Source organism: Scyliorhinus torazame, chromosome 6, assembly GCF_047496885.1.
Source record: "Scyliorhinus torazame isolate Kashiwa2021f chromosome 6, sScyTor2.1, whole genome shotgun sequence".
Taxonomy (NCBI): Eukaryota; Metazoa; Chordata; class Chondrichthyes; order Carcharhiniformes; family Scyliorhinidae; genus Scyliorhinus; species Scyliorhinus torazame.
Window position 1 is genome coordinate 243853626 of NC_092712.1, and position 15172 is coordinate 243868797.

General features: G+C 46.2%; 1 protein-coding gene and 1 long non-coding RNA gene across 2 annotated transcripts in view; both read right to left on the reverse strand.

Annotated features, from left to right (window-relative positions):
* LOC140425861 (uncharacterized) overlaps positions 1 to 11664 on the reverse strand; it is a 148894-nt gene extending 137230 nt beyond the window's left edge. The window contains exon 1 of the mRNA XM_072510245.1: positions 11580 to 11664. Within this exon, the coding sequence (XP_072366346.1) occupies positions 11580 to 11647 (68 nt within the window). The 5' untranslated portion in view covers positions 11648 to 11664. The remainder of the gene's footprint in view (positions 1 to 11579) is intronic.
* A 106-nt stretch (positions 11665 to 11770) lies between these two features.
* Positions 11771 to 14335, reverse strand: LOC140425796 (uncharacterized). Its single transcript, XR_011948012.1, has 3 exons — positions 14276 to 14335; positions 14164 to 14188; positions 11771 to 11833 (listed from the first exon to the last, which is right to left on the reverse strand). It is a non-coding gene; the product is annotated as an uncharacterized lncRNA (long non-coding RNA).
* Between the last annotated feature and the right edge of the window lie 837 nt (positions 14336 to 15172).

Consider the following 15172-nt stretch of genomic DNA (forward strand, 5'->3'; position numbering starts at 1 on the left):
GGGGGGGGGCTCGAGGAGGCAGAGGGCGCGAGCTAGAGGCTGGCCTAAAATGGGTGATGGCCAGTTGGCAAGGGGGGGCTGGCAGCCCCCCGAACAGGCTGATTACATGGTGTTCCATGGTGTTCAGAGGGCTGAATGGGCCGATCAAGAGGGCTCGCCTGTTTGCGCATTTGAGGGGGCTGAAGGCGGACGTGGCAACGTTACAAGAGACACACCTAAAGGTTATAGAGCAAACTAGATTGAGAAAGTGGTGGGTTAGCCAAGTACTCCACTCGGGGCTGGGCTCAAAGACCAGGAGGGGTAGCGATCTTGATCAACAAACGAGTGGCATTCGAGGCAGGCGGAATCACGTCAGACAAGGGGGGGTAGGTACATAATGGTGAGTGGGAAGCTGGAGGGGGTGCGGGTGGTACTCATGAACATATATGCTCTGAATTGGGATGATGTGGAATTTATGAGGCGGGTGTTAGGTAAGATCCCAGACTTAGAGCCACATAACCTGATCATGGGGGAGACTTTAACACATCATTGATTCAGAATTGGACCGGTCAAAATCCAGGACAGGGAGGAGGCCGGCTGCGGCAAAGGAATTGAAGGAGTTTATGGAACAGACGGGGGGGGGGGGGGGGGGGGGGGGGGGGGGAGAATAGACCCATGGAGGTTTGCACGGCCAAGGGCGAAGGAGTTTTCCTTTTTCTCACATGTCCACAAGGTATACTCTCGCATCGACTTTTTGTTCTGAGCAGGGCGCTAATACCGGGGGTGGTGGATACGGAGTAGTCGGCAATCGCAGTGTCAGATCATGCCCTGCATTGGGTGGGTCTACGGGGTAGTGTGGAGAGAGGACAACGCCCGTTGTGGAGACTGGATGTGGGGTTGTTAGCAGACGAAGCGATCTGTGGGCGAGTTAACAAATCCATCCAGAATTACCTGGAAACAAATGATACGGAGGATGTCTCTGCAGCGACGGTTTGGGAAGCCTTGAAGGCAGTAGTCAGAGGGTAATTAATCTCTATACGGGCCCACAAAGAAAAGGCGGAACGGGCTGAGGGAGGGAGGGACAGGTTAGTGGAGGAGATACTCCAGGTGGACAGGAGACACTCCGAGGCCCCAGACGCAGGGCGACTGAGGGAGTGGCGGAGGTTACAGGCGGAGTTTGGCCTGTTGACCACAGGGAAAGCAGTGGAACAGTTGAGGAAGGCAAGGGGGGTGATTTATGAGTACGGGGAAAAGGCAAGCAGAATGTTGGCGCACCAGCTCAGGAAAAGAGGCGGCCAGGGAGATAGGTAAAGTAAAGAGTAGAGGCGGGAATACTGTCCTGGACCTAGCGGGGGTGAACGAGGTGTTTAAGGACTTCTGTAGTAAATTATAGGAGTCTGAACCCCCGGCTGGGGTGGAGGGGATGAGGCAGTTTTTGGATCCGAGGGTAGATGAGGATCTGGGAGCCCGAATTGAGATAATAATCGAGGGGCTGGAGGGCATGGAGTTGGGCAAGGCCCCAGCACCTGACGGCTACCCGGTGGAATTCTATGAGAAGTTCTCAGAGATATTGAGCCCACTGCTGGTGAGGACATTTAATGAAGCAAGAGAGAAGTCAGTCCTCCCCCCAACAATGTTGCAGGTCTCGATTTCATTGATCCTGAAACAGGAGAAGGATCCGGAGCAAGGCGGGTCACGCAGGCCAATTTCTCTACTGAATGTGGACGCCAAACTGCTGGCTAAGATACTGGCCACAAGGATAGAGGACTGTGTTCCGGGGGTGACAGGGGAAGACCAGATGGGATTAGTAAAGGGCAGGCAATTCAAGGCCAACGTTCGAAGGCTGTTAAATGTTATTATGATGCCCTCAGAAGGAGGGGAGGTGGAGGTATCGATGGATGCAGAGAAGGCTTTTGATCGGGTGGAGTGGAATTACCTGTGGGAGGCGCTGGGAAGGTTTGGGTTTGGTGAGGGCTTTATTGACTGGGTTCGGTTGCTCTATCAGGCACCAGTAGCGAGTGTGCGTACGAACTGGCGGAGGTCGGGGTATTTTAAACTACACCAAGGGACGAGGCCCCCTCTCCCTGTTACTGTTTGCTCAGGCCATAGAGCCATTGGCCATGGCGTTAAGGGAACTGGAAAGGGCTGGTTTGGGTGGGGGGGGGGGGGGGTGGAACACCGGGTCTCTCTTTACGCAGATGACCTGCTCTTGTATATTTCAGACCCATGGGAGGGGATGAGGAAGTTATGCGGATCCTCGGGTAATTTGCTAATTTTTCGGGGTATAAATTGAACATGGGGAAAAGCGAGATGTTCGCTATCCAGGCAAGAGACGAGACTGGAAGAGCTGCTGCTTAGAATGATAGGAAAGAGCTTTCGGTATCTGGGAATCCAGGTGGCCCGGGAATGGGAGGCACTGCACAAATTAAGCCTATCCCGGCTGGTAGAACACATGGAAAGGGGCTTTAAGAGATGGGATATGCTCCCGTTATCACTGGCTGGGAGGGTACAGACCGTGAAAATGACAGTCCTCCCCAGATTTCTGTTTGTCTTTCAGTGCCTCCCCATTTTCATCCCAAAGGCCTTTACCAAGCAGGTGAATAAGATTATTTTGGGCTGTGTGGGGGCGGGTAAAAGTGAAGAAAGTGTTGCTGGTGTGCAGTCGGGGGAGGGTGGGTTGGCGCTGCTGAACTTCTGCAATTACTACTGGGCGGCTAATATAGCCATGATTAGGAAGTGGGTCGTGAGGGAGGGTCGGTCGGCATGGGAGCGGATGGAGGCGGCGTCATGCAAAGACACCAGTTTGGGAGCACTGATAACGGCACCTCTTCTGTTCTCGCCAACCTGATACTGCACAAGTCCGGTGGTGGTGGCGGCTTTGAGAATCTGGGGGCAATGGAGGAGATAAAGGAGAGTGGAGGGAGCATCGGTGTGGACCCCGATTTATAATAATCATTCAGTTTGTACCAGGTAGGCTGGATGGTGGGTTCCAGAGTTGGCAAAGGGCAGGAATTAGAAGGATGGGGGATCTATTTATAGACAGGAGCTTCCCCAGCTTGAAAGCTTTGGAGGATAAATTTGAATTGGCAGCAGGGAATGGGTTTAGGTATTTGCAGGTGCGAGACTTCGAGAAAACTGGTGCCGGCCTTTCCGCTGCTGCAGCCACGGAGGATACAGGACAGAGTAATCTCCAGTACCTGGGTAGGAGAGGGGAAGGTTCCAGATATTTACCAGGAGCTTTCAGAGGTGGAGGAAACTCCGGTGAAGGAGCTTAAGGGCAAGTGGGAGGACGAGCTCGGAGGAGAGATAGAAGCGGGGCTATGGGCGGATGCCCCAAGCAGGGTTAATACATCCTCACCATGTGCCAGGCTTAGTCTGATACAATTTAAGGAAGTCCGCCAGGCACACATGACAGCGGCTAGGATGAGTAAGTTTTCCGGGGTAGATGGTAGGATACGTGTGCTAGGTGCGCGGGAAGCCCAGCAAATCATGTCCACATATTTTGGGCATGCCCGAAGCTTAGAGGGTTTTGGCAGGGTTTTGCTAAGGCAATGTCCACGGTGCTAAACACACGGGTGGTGCAGAGTCCAGATGTAGCGATCTTTGGAGTGTCGGAAGAGTCGGGAGTTCAGGGGGCAAAAGAGGCCAATGTCTTGGTCTTTGCCTCCCTGGTAGCCCGGAGACGGATCTTGTTAATGTGGAGGGACTCAAAGCCCACGAGTGTAGAGACCTGGGTTAGTGACATGGCTGGGTTGCTCAGTCTCGAGAAGATAAAGTTCACCTCAAGAGGGTCAATGGTCGGGTTCACCCAGAGGTGGCAGCCATTCGTCGACTTTCTCGGGAAAATTAAAATGTCAGCAGATGCAGTATTCCAAGGGGGGAGGGAGAAGATTCTTGTCTTATGGTTGGGTTGTGTGAAGATTGGGATGGGGGGAGAAATGATTATACCATGTTGAGGTCATTGTTAATGTTATTTTTATAAACATTTTCAAATATCTTAATAAAAATATTTAATAAAAAATGGATAAGGGGGGATCTTATTGAAACTTGCAGGAGAGGCCTGGATAAGGCGGACATGGAGAGGACGTGTCTGCTGCTAGGAAAAAGGGGAAGCAGTGGATGTGGGGCTAAAGAGGAAGCAGGGGCTAGTTTAGCACACTGGGCTAAATCGCTGGCTTTGAAAGCAGACTAAGGCAGGCCAGCAGCACGGTTCAATTCCCGTACCAGCCTCCCCGAACAGGCGCCGGAATGTGGTGACTAGGGGCTTTTCACAGTAACTTAATTGAAGCCTACTCGTGACAATAAGCGATTTTCATTTCATTTTCAGTAGGAAGCCATTTGGCCCTTCGAGCATGCTCATTCTGATCATGCCCAGTGTAGGTCAAGTTCAATACACTGGACCTGCCTTTCCCCTATATCCCCTGAGCCCAGAGAGCTATAACTAACTCCATCTGTTTTTGCCTCAGCTGCTTTTTGTGGTAATGAGTACCCACATAATAATAAATAATATATTGTCACAAGTAGGCTTCAATGAAGTTACTGTGAAAAGCCTCTAGTCACCACATTCTGGCGCCTTTTCGGAGAGGCAGGTACAGGAATTGAATCCCCACTGCATCTCTGCATCCTCCTCACAGCTCACCCTCCCACCCAACTTTGTATCATCTGTAAATTTGGAGTTAATAGTTAGCTCACTTGCCATTAATATATAATGTGAACAGCTGGGGTCCGAGCAGAGATCCCTGCAGTACCCCACTAGTCATTGCCTACCAATCAGAAACAGAACCATATATTCCAACTTTTTGCTTTTTCCCCCGTCAACAAGCTTTCTATCCATCTCTGCACACTACCCGTAACCTCATGCACTTTAAATATGGAAGCAGCGGATGGGTGGATGCAAAGGGGGAAGCAGCGGACGGGTGGATGTAAAGGGGAAGCAGCGGATGGGTGGATACAAAGGGGGAAGCAGCAGACGGGTGGATGCAAAGGGGGAAGCAGCGGACGGGTGGATGCAAAGGGGGAAGCAGCGGACGGGTGGATGCAAAGGGGGAAGCAGCGGACGGGTGGATGCAAAGGGGGAAGCAGCGGACGGGTGGATGCAAAGGGGGAAGCAGCGGACGGGTGGATGCAAAGGGGGAAGCAGCGGACGGGGGGAGGCAAAGGGGGAAGCAGCGGACGGGGGGAGGCAAAGGGGGAAGCAGCGGACGGGGGGATGCAAAGGGGGAAGCAGCGGACGGGGGGATGCAAAGGGGGAAGCAGCGGACGGGTGGATGCAAAGGGGGAAGCAGCGGACGGGTGGATGCAAAGGGGGAAGCAGCGGACGGGGGGATGCAAAGGGGGAAGCAGCGGACGGGGGGATGCAAAGGGGGAAGCAGCGGACGGGGGGATGCAAAGGAGGAAGCAGCCGATGGGTGGATATAAAGGGGGAAGCAGCGGACGGGGGGATGCAAAGGAGGAAGCAGCCGATGGGTGGATATAAAGGGGGAAGCAGCGGACGGGGGGATGTAAAGGAGGAAGCAGCCGATGGGTGGATATAAAGGGGGAAGCAGCGGACGGGAGAATAAAGGGGGAAGCAGTCAATGTCTGGATAAAGGGGAAATATCAGATGTGATATATTCAGATTCCAGAGGAATGACTAACAAGGGCAGGATAAATGGATTACTTTCAAGTTGGAGTGCCACAGTGTTGGTTCCTCAACTATGAACAATCTATATTACTAAGAACAAAGCAGCACAGGAAACAGGCCCTTCGGCCCTCCAAGCCTGCGCCAACCATTGTACCTGCCTAAACTAAAACCTTCTGCACTTATGGAGTCCGCATCCTTCCATTCCCACTCTATTCATATATTTGTCTAGATGCCCCTTAAATGCTGCTATCATACCTGCTCCCCCCACATCCCCAGGCAGTGCCATCCATATATTTAGCACCCAGTGTTAAAAAAAAAAAAAAAAAAAAAACACAACTTGCCTCACACATCTGTTCTAAGCTTTCTCCTACGCACTTAATCATGTTCCCTCGTACTCGACCCTCCCTACCTTAGGAAAAGAGCATCGGTCTCTCCGCTCTGTCCATGCCCCTCAATCTTCTAGACCTCTATCGCCTCTCGACCTCCGTCGTTCCAGTGAGATCAGATCGAGTATATCTAACCTCTTCTCATAGCTAATGCCCTCCATATCAGGCAACATCCTAAAAAACCGCTTCTGAACCCTCTCCAAAGCCTCCACATCCTGCTGGTAGCGTGGTGACCAGAATCATGTGCAACATTCCAAATGAGGCCTAACAAAGGTCCTGTACAGCTGCAACTGACTTGCCAATTTTTATATTCAATGCTCCGACCGATGAAGGCCAGCATGCCGTATGTCTTCTTGACCACCTTATCCACATGCGTTGCTACTTTCAGTGATCGGTGGACATGCATGCTCAGATCTCTCTGCCTGCCAATACTCGCAGCACAGTGGGTAGCATTTTTGCTTCACACCACCAGGGTCCAAGGTTCGATTCCCAGGACTTGGATGAATGGATCAATTATATTGTAGGCAAATTTGCAGTTGATATGAAGAAAGTAAATTGTGAAGAGACAAGCGCCAAAAACCCTCATCTTTGTTCGCGGCTGAGATTCGCCAGTCCCGCTGAAAGTGAATGGAATTTTAGCTGGAACCTCAAATTCTCCATTCTCACTTGCAGTGGAGGGGGCAATGGAAGAGAATGGAGAATCTCGCCCAATGAGTCAAGTGGCCAAAGAAAATGTCATAGGTGGCGAGATTCTCCAACCTCGTTGCGCTCTCATCCGAGCGAAACAAGGCCGGTGAATAATGGGAGGGGCCAAAAACGAGAACCACTCCAGGCGCCAAACGGCCCGCCCCATTCCCGTAGACAAAATTGGGATTTCACCGTAGCGTGGTGAGAAACCACTCTAGTCCTATTTCCATACAATTAACAAGAGCAACCCCAAGAGCCTCCCTTCATTCAGCGGCCTCCCCAGCACCGATTAGCGCTCCTTTTGTAAAATGTGAACCTGCCGGAAGGGCTTCTGTGAGGATCCGAGGTGGTCAGTAGCTCACAGGCAATCCTAGGGGCGCTTGACTCGGCAGGTGGTGGGGGACCCTCAGTGAGTGGAGGGGGACCCTCCGCAGGGGGGGACCGCCATGGGAGGGTGGAGGGAGTGGGCGGAGGGCAATTGCGTATGGTACCACATTGCCAACCCTTGGATTGTAGGAGGCTTAGGGGTGATCTTATAGCAGTCGATAAAATAATTAGGAGCATAGACAAGGTAGATAGTCGACATCTTTTCTCAAAGGTGGAGGAGTCCAGAACGAGAGAGTATCGGTTGAAGGTGAAAGGAGAGAGATACAAAAAAGAGACCAGAGGAGAGATTTCTTCACAGAGGGTGGTGAGCATCTGGAACAGACTGTCAGAGGCAGTGGTCAAGGCAGATACAATTTTTTCCTTTAAAAAAGCAGTTTGTCACGCGAGAGTACCCTTTAAGAAATGGGTGTTTTAAGAAATGTACCTGCTCATGTTACTACAGTGATGTCAGAGTGTGGGTGGAGCTGAGCTCCACTTCTGCTTTTTAGTTTCAGTTTGAGAAGAGCTTGGGTGTCTGTGTTTTTCAGGGAGCTGCATCTGAAGTCTGCCATCCAAAGATTATCTTAATCATTTGGTGAATTCAGAATTATAAATGATTTCAGTATTGAATGTAAACCCTGATGTGCCCCTGTTTAGAGGTTTGTTAAGTTTTTGGATGTTAAAAGAACAGCATACAGATTACTTAGTGTTTTATTCTTTGGGGGGTGTATTTGAATTAATGGTTGCTAAGATATTCACTGGTTGTTTTAAAAAGGTTAACTTGAGTTCATAGAATAAACATGGTTTTGTTTTAAAAACCACTGGTCCATTTTCTGCTGTACCATACCTGTAGAGTGGGCCGTGTGCTCCCCATACCACAATCGATTAAAAGTTGTGGGTCAGGTGAACTCCATGGTACACTTTGGGATTCTCTAAACCCTGGCCTATAACTAGTTAGGCAGTTACACGGGCAGGGTGTGTATAGAGGTATATGGGCCAAATTTGGGCAAGTGGGACTTGCTTGGACAAGTGAAACCCAGGCAGACACGGAGAACAGGCAGACTCCACACAGACAGTGACCCAAGCCGGGAATCGAACCCTGGACCCTGGTGGTGTGAAGCAACAATGCTACCCACTGTGCTGCCCTGCCGCCCACTGTGCTACAGTGTCCCCAAAATCTTCACGTTCTCTCCTGTATAAGTCGCCAACTTGGCGTTATACTTAGGTCAAAGGCTGAACTCTCTTCTCGAAGATATTTGAATGCATGTTTGTCCATTACCATGGCCGACACGCCAGCGTCGACATTCATGCTTAGGACCTTTTCCATTGGGGTTATTTTACTCACTTTCACCACATTCAGCCTGTATGTTTCTGAATCTTCATCGGAGTTCTTCTCCACTTTATTCACTGGAGAGTTTAAAAAAAATATTTGGCTTGCTCTGCCTGGCGCAGCAACATGTCGGAATGTGGCCCTTCCTATTGCACCGAAAACAAATAAAATGATCCGCTTCTTGGGGGTAATCTCCCCCGCATCGGTGGCATTCATCGTAATTTCAAAGTTGACAACCCATTCCCCTTCCTGGCTGGAGACTAAAATCCTGCTCCTATATTCTTCTCTGCCTGTCGATCTGGCGGCACGCGGTGCAGCCGTATCTTGCCCTCTTGCACATTTTGAAGCGCTGACACACCCTTCTCAGCGCATTTCCCAGGCTATTTTGATCGCCTTATCGAGGGAAATGTTTGTCTCAGCCAGTAATTTAATTTGCACACTAATGTTGTTTATACTGCATACTGAGCGATCGTGCAGAACATCACTCCATGCTGTGCTGAATTCGCAATGTTTGGTTATTTGGCGGAGACTGCCAGCGAAAGCTGTGATAGAATCTTCTGGGTGGATGACAGCTGAATTGAACTTACAGCTTAGTATAATGTGGGATCTGGGGTTGAAATGACCCAATCATGGGTATTGTTTTTCACTCACTGTTTTTCAATTCCTTTGACGCTTTCTGTTTTCTCTGCTATTTTCTAAGATATTCCCCCTTGAATTCTGAGACTACTGAGGCGTTGCGATCATTGTCCAATTTACGCTATCGTCAATATGGTGGCTCGACTACTGCGGAGGATACTTATATAACCAAAAGGGGTTTTATTGATAAAAATGAAAAAAGGTTAGCTATGCACAAGCACAGTCTTTAAACAAGTCTTCACTCTACGACTCCCGTGTCCACACTTCTCGGACCCCTGCTCCTAGGTCCCTGCGCTTTTTCCCCTCTTGGTCGGTTTGGCTCATCATTCTCACACGATAGGCCTCAAGCCAGTCATATGGACTTAGAGGGCTCGCTACCACAATCACCTAGAAGGACAAGGGAGCTGGCACATGGAAACACCATCACCAGCAAGTTCCCAAAAAAGCTACACACTGCTCGGACTCAGAATTTAATAGCCATTCCTGCACTGTTTTTGGATCAACAAACCTGAATTGACTCCCCAACAGTATGATGTGTGTACCTACATGGTAGCTCAGCAACATCTTCTTTAGGGAAGTGATGGGCAGCAAATATTCTTTTTGCCAGCGACATCTCATTAAAAAAAATTTAAAGACTGGTCTAAATATGATTTAAAAAAATTTTATAACCACTTTAGATGTTACATAGGAACATAGAACGTGGGCCATTTGGCAATTCAAGTCTGCACCACCATTCAATAAGATAATGGTTGTGGTCTCCACTCCACTGTCCTGTCCGTTCCCCATAACCTACCCTTACCCATTAAAAAAAACTATTCTAACTAAGCTTTGATAAATCCTCCACTATTTTCTGCACATTAGAAATTCATATCGGCCTGCAGAGATAAACTTCTCTTCATCGGTGTGAAAATGGAGACCTTTTATTCTTAAACTATGTCCCTTAGTTTTAGACTGCTCCATGAGAAGAAAAGCCCCTTTCTGTATTCACCCCATCAATTCCCCTCAAGGTCACCTTGTTATTCTAGAACTTTGGTTCCAGAGGCACTGTTTAGCACAGGGCTAAATCGCTGGCTTTGAAAGCAGACCAAGGCAGGCCAGCAGCACGATTCAATTCCCGTAACAGCCTCCCCGAACAGGCGCCGGAATGTGTTGACGAGGGGCTTTTCACAGTAACTTCATTTGAAGCCTACTTGTGACAATAAGCGATTTTCATTCTTTCATTTCATTTCATTCAGAGACCAACATTTTTGCAAAAAGATTGAACATACAAACATTCATATGTGATACTCTAAAATGCTACACTACCAGTACTTTTTAATAATATAGACAAGGTTACAGCAAGATCTAAAGCAGCAAATGAATAACGAGTTAATTTGTTTCTTGGTAGTCATGGGTTCCATAGAAACATACAAAGAATATAGAACGAGGAGGCCATTCAGCCCTTTGAGCCTGATCAAGTTCAATATTCTGATCCCACTTTCCCCCCATATCTCTTGATCCCTTTTGCCCCAAAAGCCAAATCTAATTCCTTCTTGAAATTGCACTACTTTGTGGAAGTGAATTTCAGATTCACCTCTCTCTGGGTGAAGAAATTTCTCCTCGCCTCTTATCCTCTAACTTGACCCCTATTTCTGGACTCTCACACAATAAGGAACATTCTTTCTGTCTAATCCTGTTAGAATTTTATAAGTTTCTGTGAGATCCCTGTAATGATGTGTATGTGTAGATAACTAAAGAGTTAATTAGAACATCTAGCTGTAACACTACCACTAGAGGGTATTACAAGATCCAGTATTAGCAGCTCCTAAAGGATCTTGGTCCGTTCCTACCCAGGAGTGTTTAGTAAGCAGTTGTGTATTTGGATAGCTCAGTATAGTTAGTATTTATAGTTGTGAATCAGTTAATTCAATCATATTTAATTACTTGATTTCTAGAGATAGTGCTGTAGAGTGTCGAACTCGGATATAATCAATTATTACTTTAAATTAATTAGTTTGCTTAAGTTGAAGACTCAGGGTTTCTTCAGGATCACATCACCAGACCATCAGCATCAACAGCTGTAACGATACATATTAGAGCCAGTAATACAACAATCTCCTCTCATTCTTCTGGATTGCAATGAATAATCCTAACTCTACTTAGTTCTACCATCCGAGTTCAGCCTGGTAAACCTTCGCTGCACTCCCTCCATGGCAGTAACATCCTTCCTCAGATAAGGACACCAAAACTGCACACAATAGTCCAGATACGATCTCACCAATGCCCTCTACAATTGCAGTAAAACATCTCTATTGTTGTACGCAAATCCTCTTGCTATGCATGGAGGGGGAAATATTAGCCAGAACAATGATCTTCAATTGGTGCTCTGAAATCATCCACAGCTAAATGACAACTTAGTATCATATTGAAGAGATTACCGTACCCAGTACTTCACTGAATTCTAAGCTTCTTTGCTTGGGTCTTAAAATGGGGTTGGAATCCATAATCTTCTGAGAATCAAGTGCCTTACCAAATGAGTAACTGTGATATTTATAGAAACTTTAAAATTAATATGCATGTGTTTTAAACTTACATTAGACTATATGCTTCCTCAGACAAGTGAAATTTGATTTTCCCTTCACGGGAGATGATGTCAAGCATCGAATTGAAGGTTCTTACAGCCTAAATAGGATAGAGAAACAACAAGTCATTTTCTTTACAGTTTACTGGAAGATGATTACCTGAATGGTGGAATTCTTACCTCTAGCCGTATAGAAATTTTAAGACGAAAGTCAGACACTCCATGGCCCAATTGTAACACAAATGTATCCATAAGTTGAATTCTCCCTATTTACAAGAAAATCAAATGACAATAGATCATTTGAAGAGGTCACATTTTATGTTTCCAATTATCCGGTGGCTCTTAAAGGACGTTCAAGTGTTTCCAGATCAGGATAGCTCAGTTAACGTGCCATCATAGCTCTCACACATGACGATTAATATTCTCAATTTTACTAACCTTTGGGAACAGTGCATGGGAAAGTTGAAATTGACAGACCACTTACCAGCCTCCCCCAATAATTTATCTTCACTAACTCTGAAGGCCTGTCAGACCTGGGACATTTCCACCCCAGCAGATAGACAAATATTTAAAATAAATTAATTGAAATCCAACCATTCAAGCAAACCTGGCTTCCTTTATTGGGCACACTACTACTCAAGAACTCCTAGACACCAATATCCTGTCTGTTGTGTCCTTTGTTTTTGTTCTTTCAGGATGGTTAAGGTTGTAGTGCTAACAAAGAACAGCAAGTTGCGTTTAATAAACAAAAGCTAATTTATTACACTACACTAAATTGGATTAAAACATATTACTAAGGAATTAGTTAAGTAAAGATTACACTACACATCTTCACAATCAATTATATTATTAGTTCAACTATATCAACTACTGTCTTGCTCTCTTCCACTCTCTCCTCTATCTTCCAGACGTCAAGGAGGCAGGTGATATTTATATGGTTGCTCGATCGCGCCATCTAATGACTAGAGTAGTAACATTACATTAACCTTTTGTGCTTTACAATGTCCACATATTGTGACATGTCTAGAGATAAAAATCAACCCCATGATTTTAGATTTTACTTAAGGCTTAGGGAGAAATGAATTCCAAAAAAGATATTCTTTCTAAATATATACTCATTTATAATTATTGCTCTCATCAAAAGCTTTACTAGATAATAAAAAAACTAGGAATTACAAAAATACCGAAAGTATGGAACACAAATGGTTTGTCCAAATGTTACTCCGTATCAACCGCACAGTTCACAGGACTACAATAAAAGTTCATTCTTCTTAAACAGATCATCTTCTGCATTTAGAAAAACTGGTAGACTAAGTCTAATTAAAATGTTACTTTTACATAGCTTCTTTCACCAATCTTTTTGAGACTCGGATTCAATTCCAGCCTTGGGTGACTGTCAGTGTGGAGTTTGCACTTTCTCCATGTCTGCGTGGGTTTCCTCTGGGTCCTCCAGTTTCCTCCCACAGACTAGGTGAGATTATGGGGATAGGGCAGGGGAATGGGCCCATGAGGGTCCTGTTTCAGAGGGTTGGTGCTGATTTGATGGGCCAAATGGCCTCCTTATGTTTCTAAGTAGAGTTCTTATCTGCAAGTGGACTATTTATACACCAGACCTGGGCAAACAACAAGAAAATAAGTGATCAGTTAATTGTGACGTAGGATAAGGGATACATTTTCTCCAGGACTCAAAATCTCATGTGTATCTTATGGATCCTCTTTGCATGAAAGGACAAAGCTTTAATGTTTCATCTGAAAAAAACTGTTCAGCACTTCCCTAATAATACTGCACTGAAGTGCTGACTTGGATTACTGGTTGAATTCATTGGAAAAGCTTGAACCCACATTGAGAAGCAAGACTTTAGTACTGGACGAAGCTGACAAAATACATTCCAAGTCAACTTCAATTTTCAAATCCCACATAAAAGTACAAATATCTGAATAATAAAAAAGTACATTTTTCCACTGATTTTCTTTTCCATTCACATTTCATAAAATACCAAAATGTAATCAAGATGTTCTGATATAGAGCACTATAAACAAGCAAATGAACAAAAATTGAGAAAATTCCACTTAGCGTGTATAGTAACAGATAATAAGGTTAAGAGGAGACTTAATAGAGGCATACAAAATGATCAGGGGGTTGGATAGGGTGGACAGTGAGAGCCTTCTCCCGCGGGTGGATATGGCTGGCACGAGGGGACATAGCTTTAAACTGAGGGGTAATAGATATAGGACAGAGGTCAGAGGTAGGTTCTTTACGCAAAGAGTAGTGAGGCCGTGGAATGCCCTACCTGCTACAGTAGTGAACTCGCCAACATTGAGGGCATTTAAAAGTTTATTGGATAAACATATGGATGATAATGGCATAGTGTAGGTTAGATGGCTTTTGTTTCGGTGCAACATCATGGGCCGAAGGGCCTGTACTGCGCTGTATTGTTCTACGTTCTATAATGTAACAGCACCTTTCAGTTCTGATGGAACATCGACCATCTGAAAAGACCAACTGTTACAACACTGTTTTTAATCCTGATTTCTAACCTTCACAGTTTACTTTTGTACAATTTTGATGATTCCCCAATGTGCTGAATAATCTTACCTTCGCTACTGCATTTGCCTATAGCCTAAAAATTTAAAAAAATGGAATAAGTGCACAAATTTCAAGATGCAATATGAAAATTCAGTTTCATGACCACAAAATGTGCACTTACCAATACAGTATCAAAAATATCTTCAACGAGAACCATAAGTGCTTCATTGGATTTCAGTTCTGCAGTTTTCAGAAACTCCGTAGCCCGCTCAAACCATAGCAGCATGTAAAATAAGTTAACAGGCTTTATTTATTTAGGAATCAAAACTTCTAGGTTTATGGCAATTATAAAGAAGTTACATTTCCGATGAACATTCTCAAACACTAACATATTGCAGAGAATCCTCAGCTGAATGAGTGATCTGTATTAGAGGGTAGATGATTAAGTGATCGAGAAGACAGGACCTCTAGGGTTGTAATCTCGGGATTACTCCCTGTGCCACGTGCCAGTGAGGCTAGAAATAGGAAGATAGAGCAGCTAAACACGTGGGTAAACAGCTGGTGTAGGAGGGAGGGTTTCCGTTATCTGGACCACTGGTCCTAGGGAGGTGTGATCTATACAAGGACGGGTTGCATCTAAACTGGAGAGGCATAAATATCCTGGCCGTGAGGTTTGCCAGTGTCACACGGGAGGGTTTAAACTAGCATGGCAGGGGGGTGGGCACGGGAGCAATAGGTCAGAAGGTGAGAGCACTGAGGGAGAACTAGGGAATAGGGACAGTGGGGCTCTGAGGCAGAGCAGACAGGGAGAAGTTGCTGAACACAGCGGGTCTGGTGGCCTGAAGTGCATATGGTTTAATGCAAGAAGTATTACGGGTAAGGCAGATGAACTTGGATTAGTACTTGGAACTATGATGTTGTTGCCATTACAGAAACCTGGTTGAGGGAAGGGCAGGATTGGCAGCTAAACGTTCCAGGATTTAGATGTTTCAGGCGGGATAGAGGGAGATGTAAAAGGGGTGGCGGAGTTGCGCTACTGGTTCGGGAGAATATCACAGCTGTACTGCGGGAGGACACC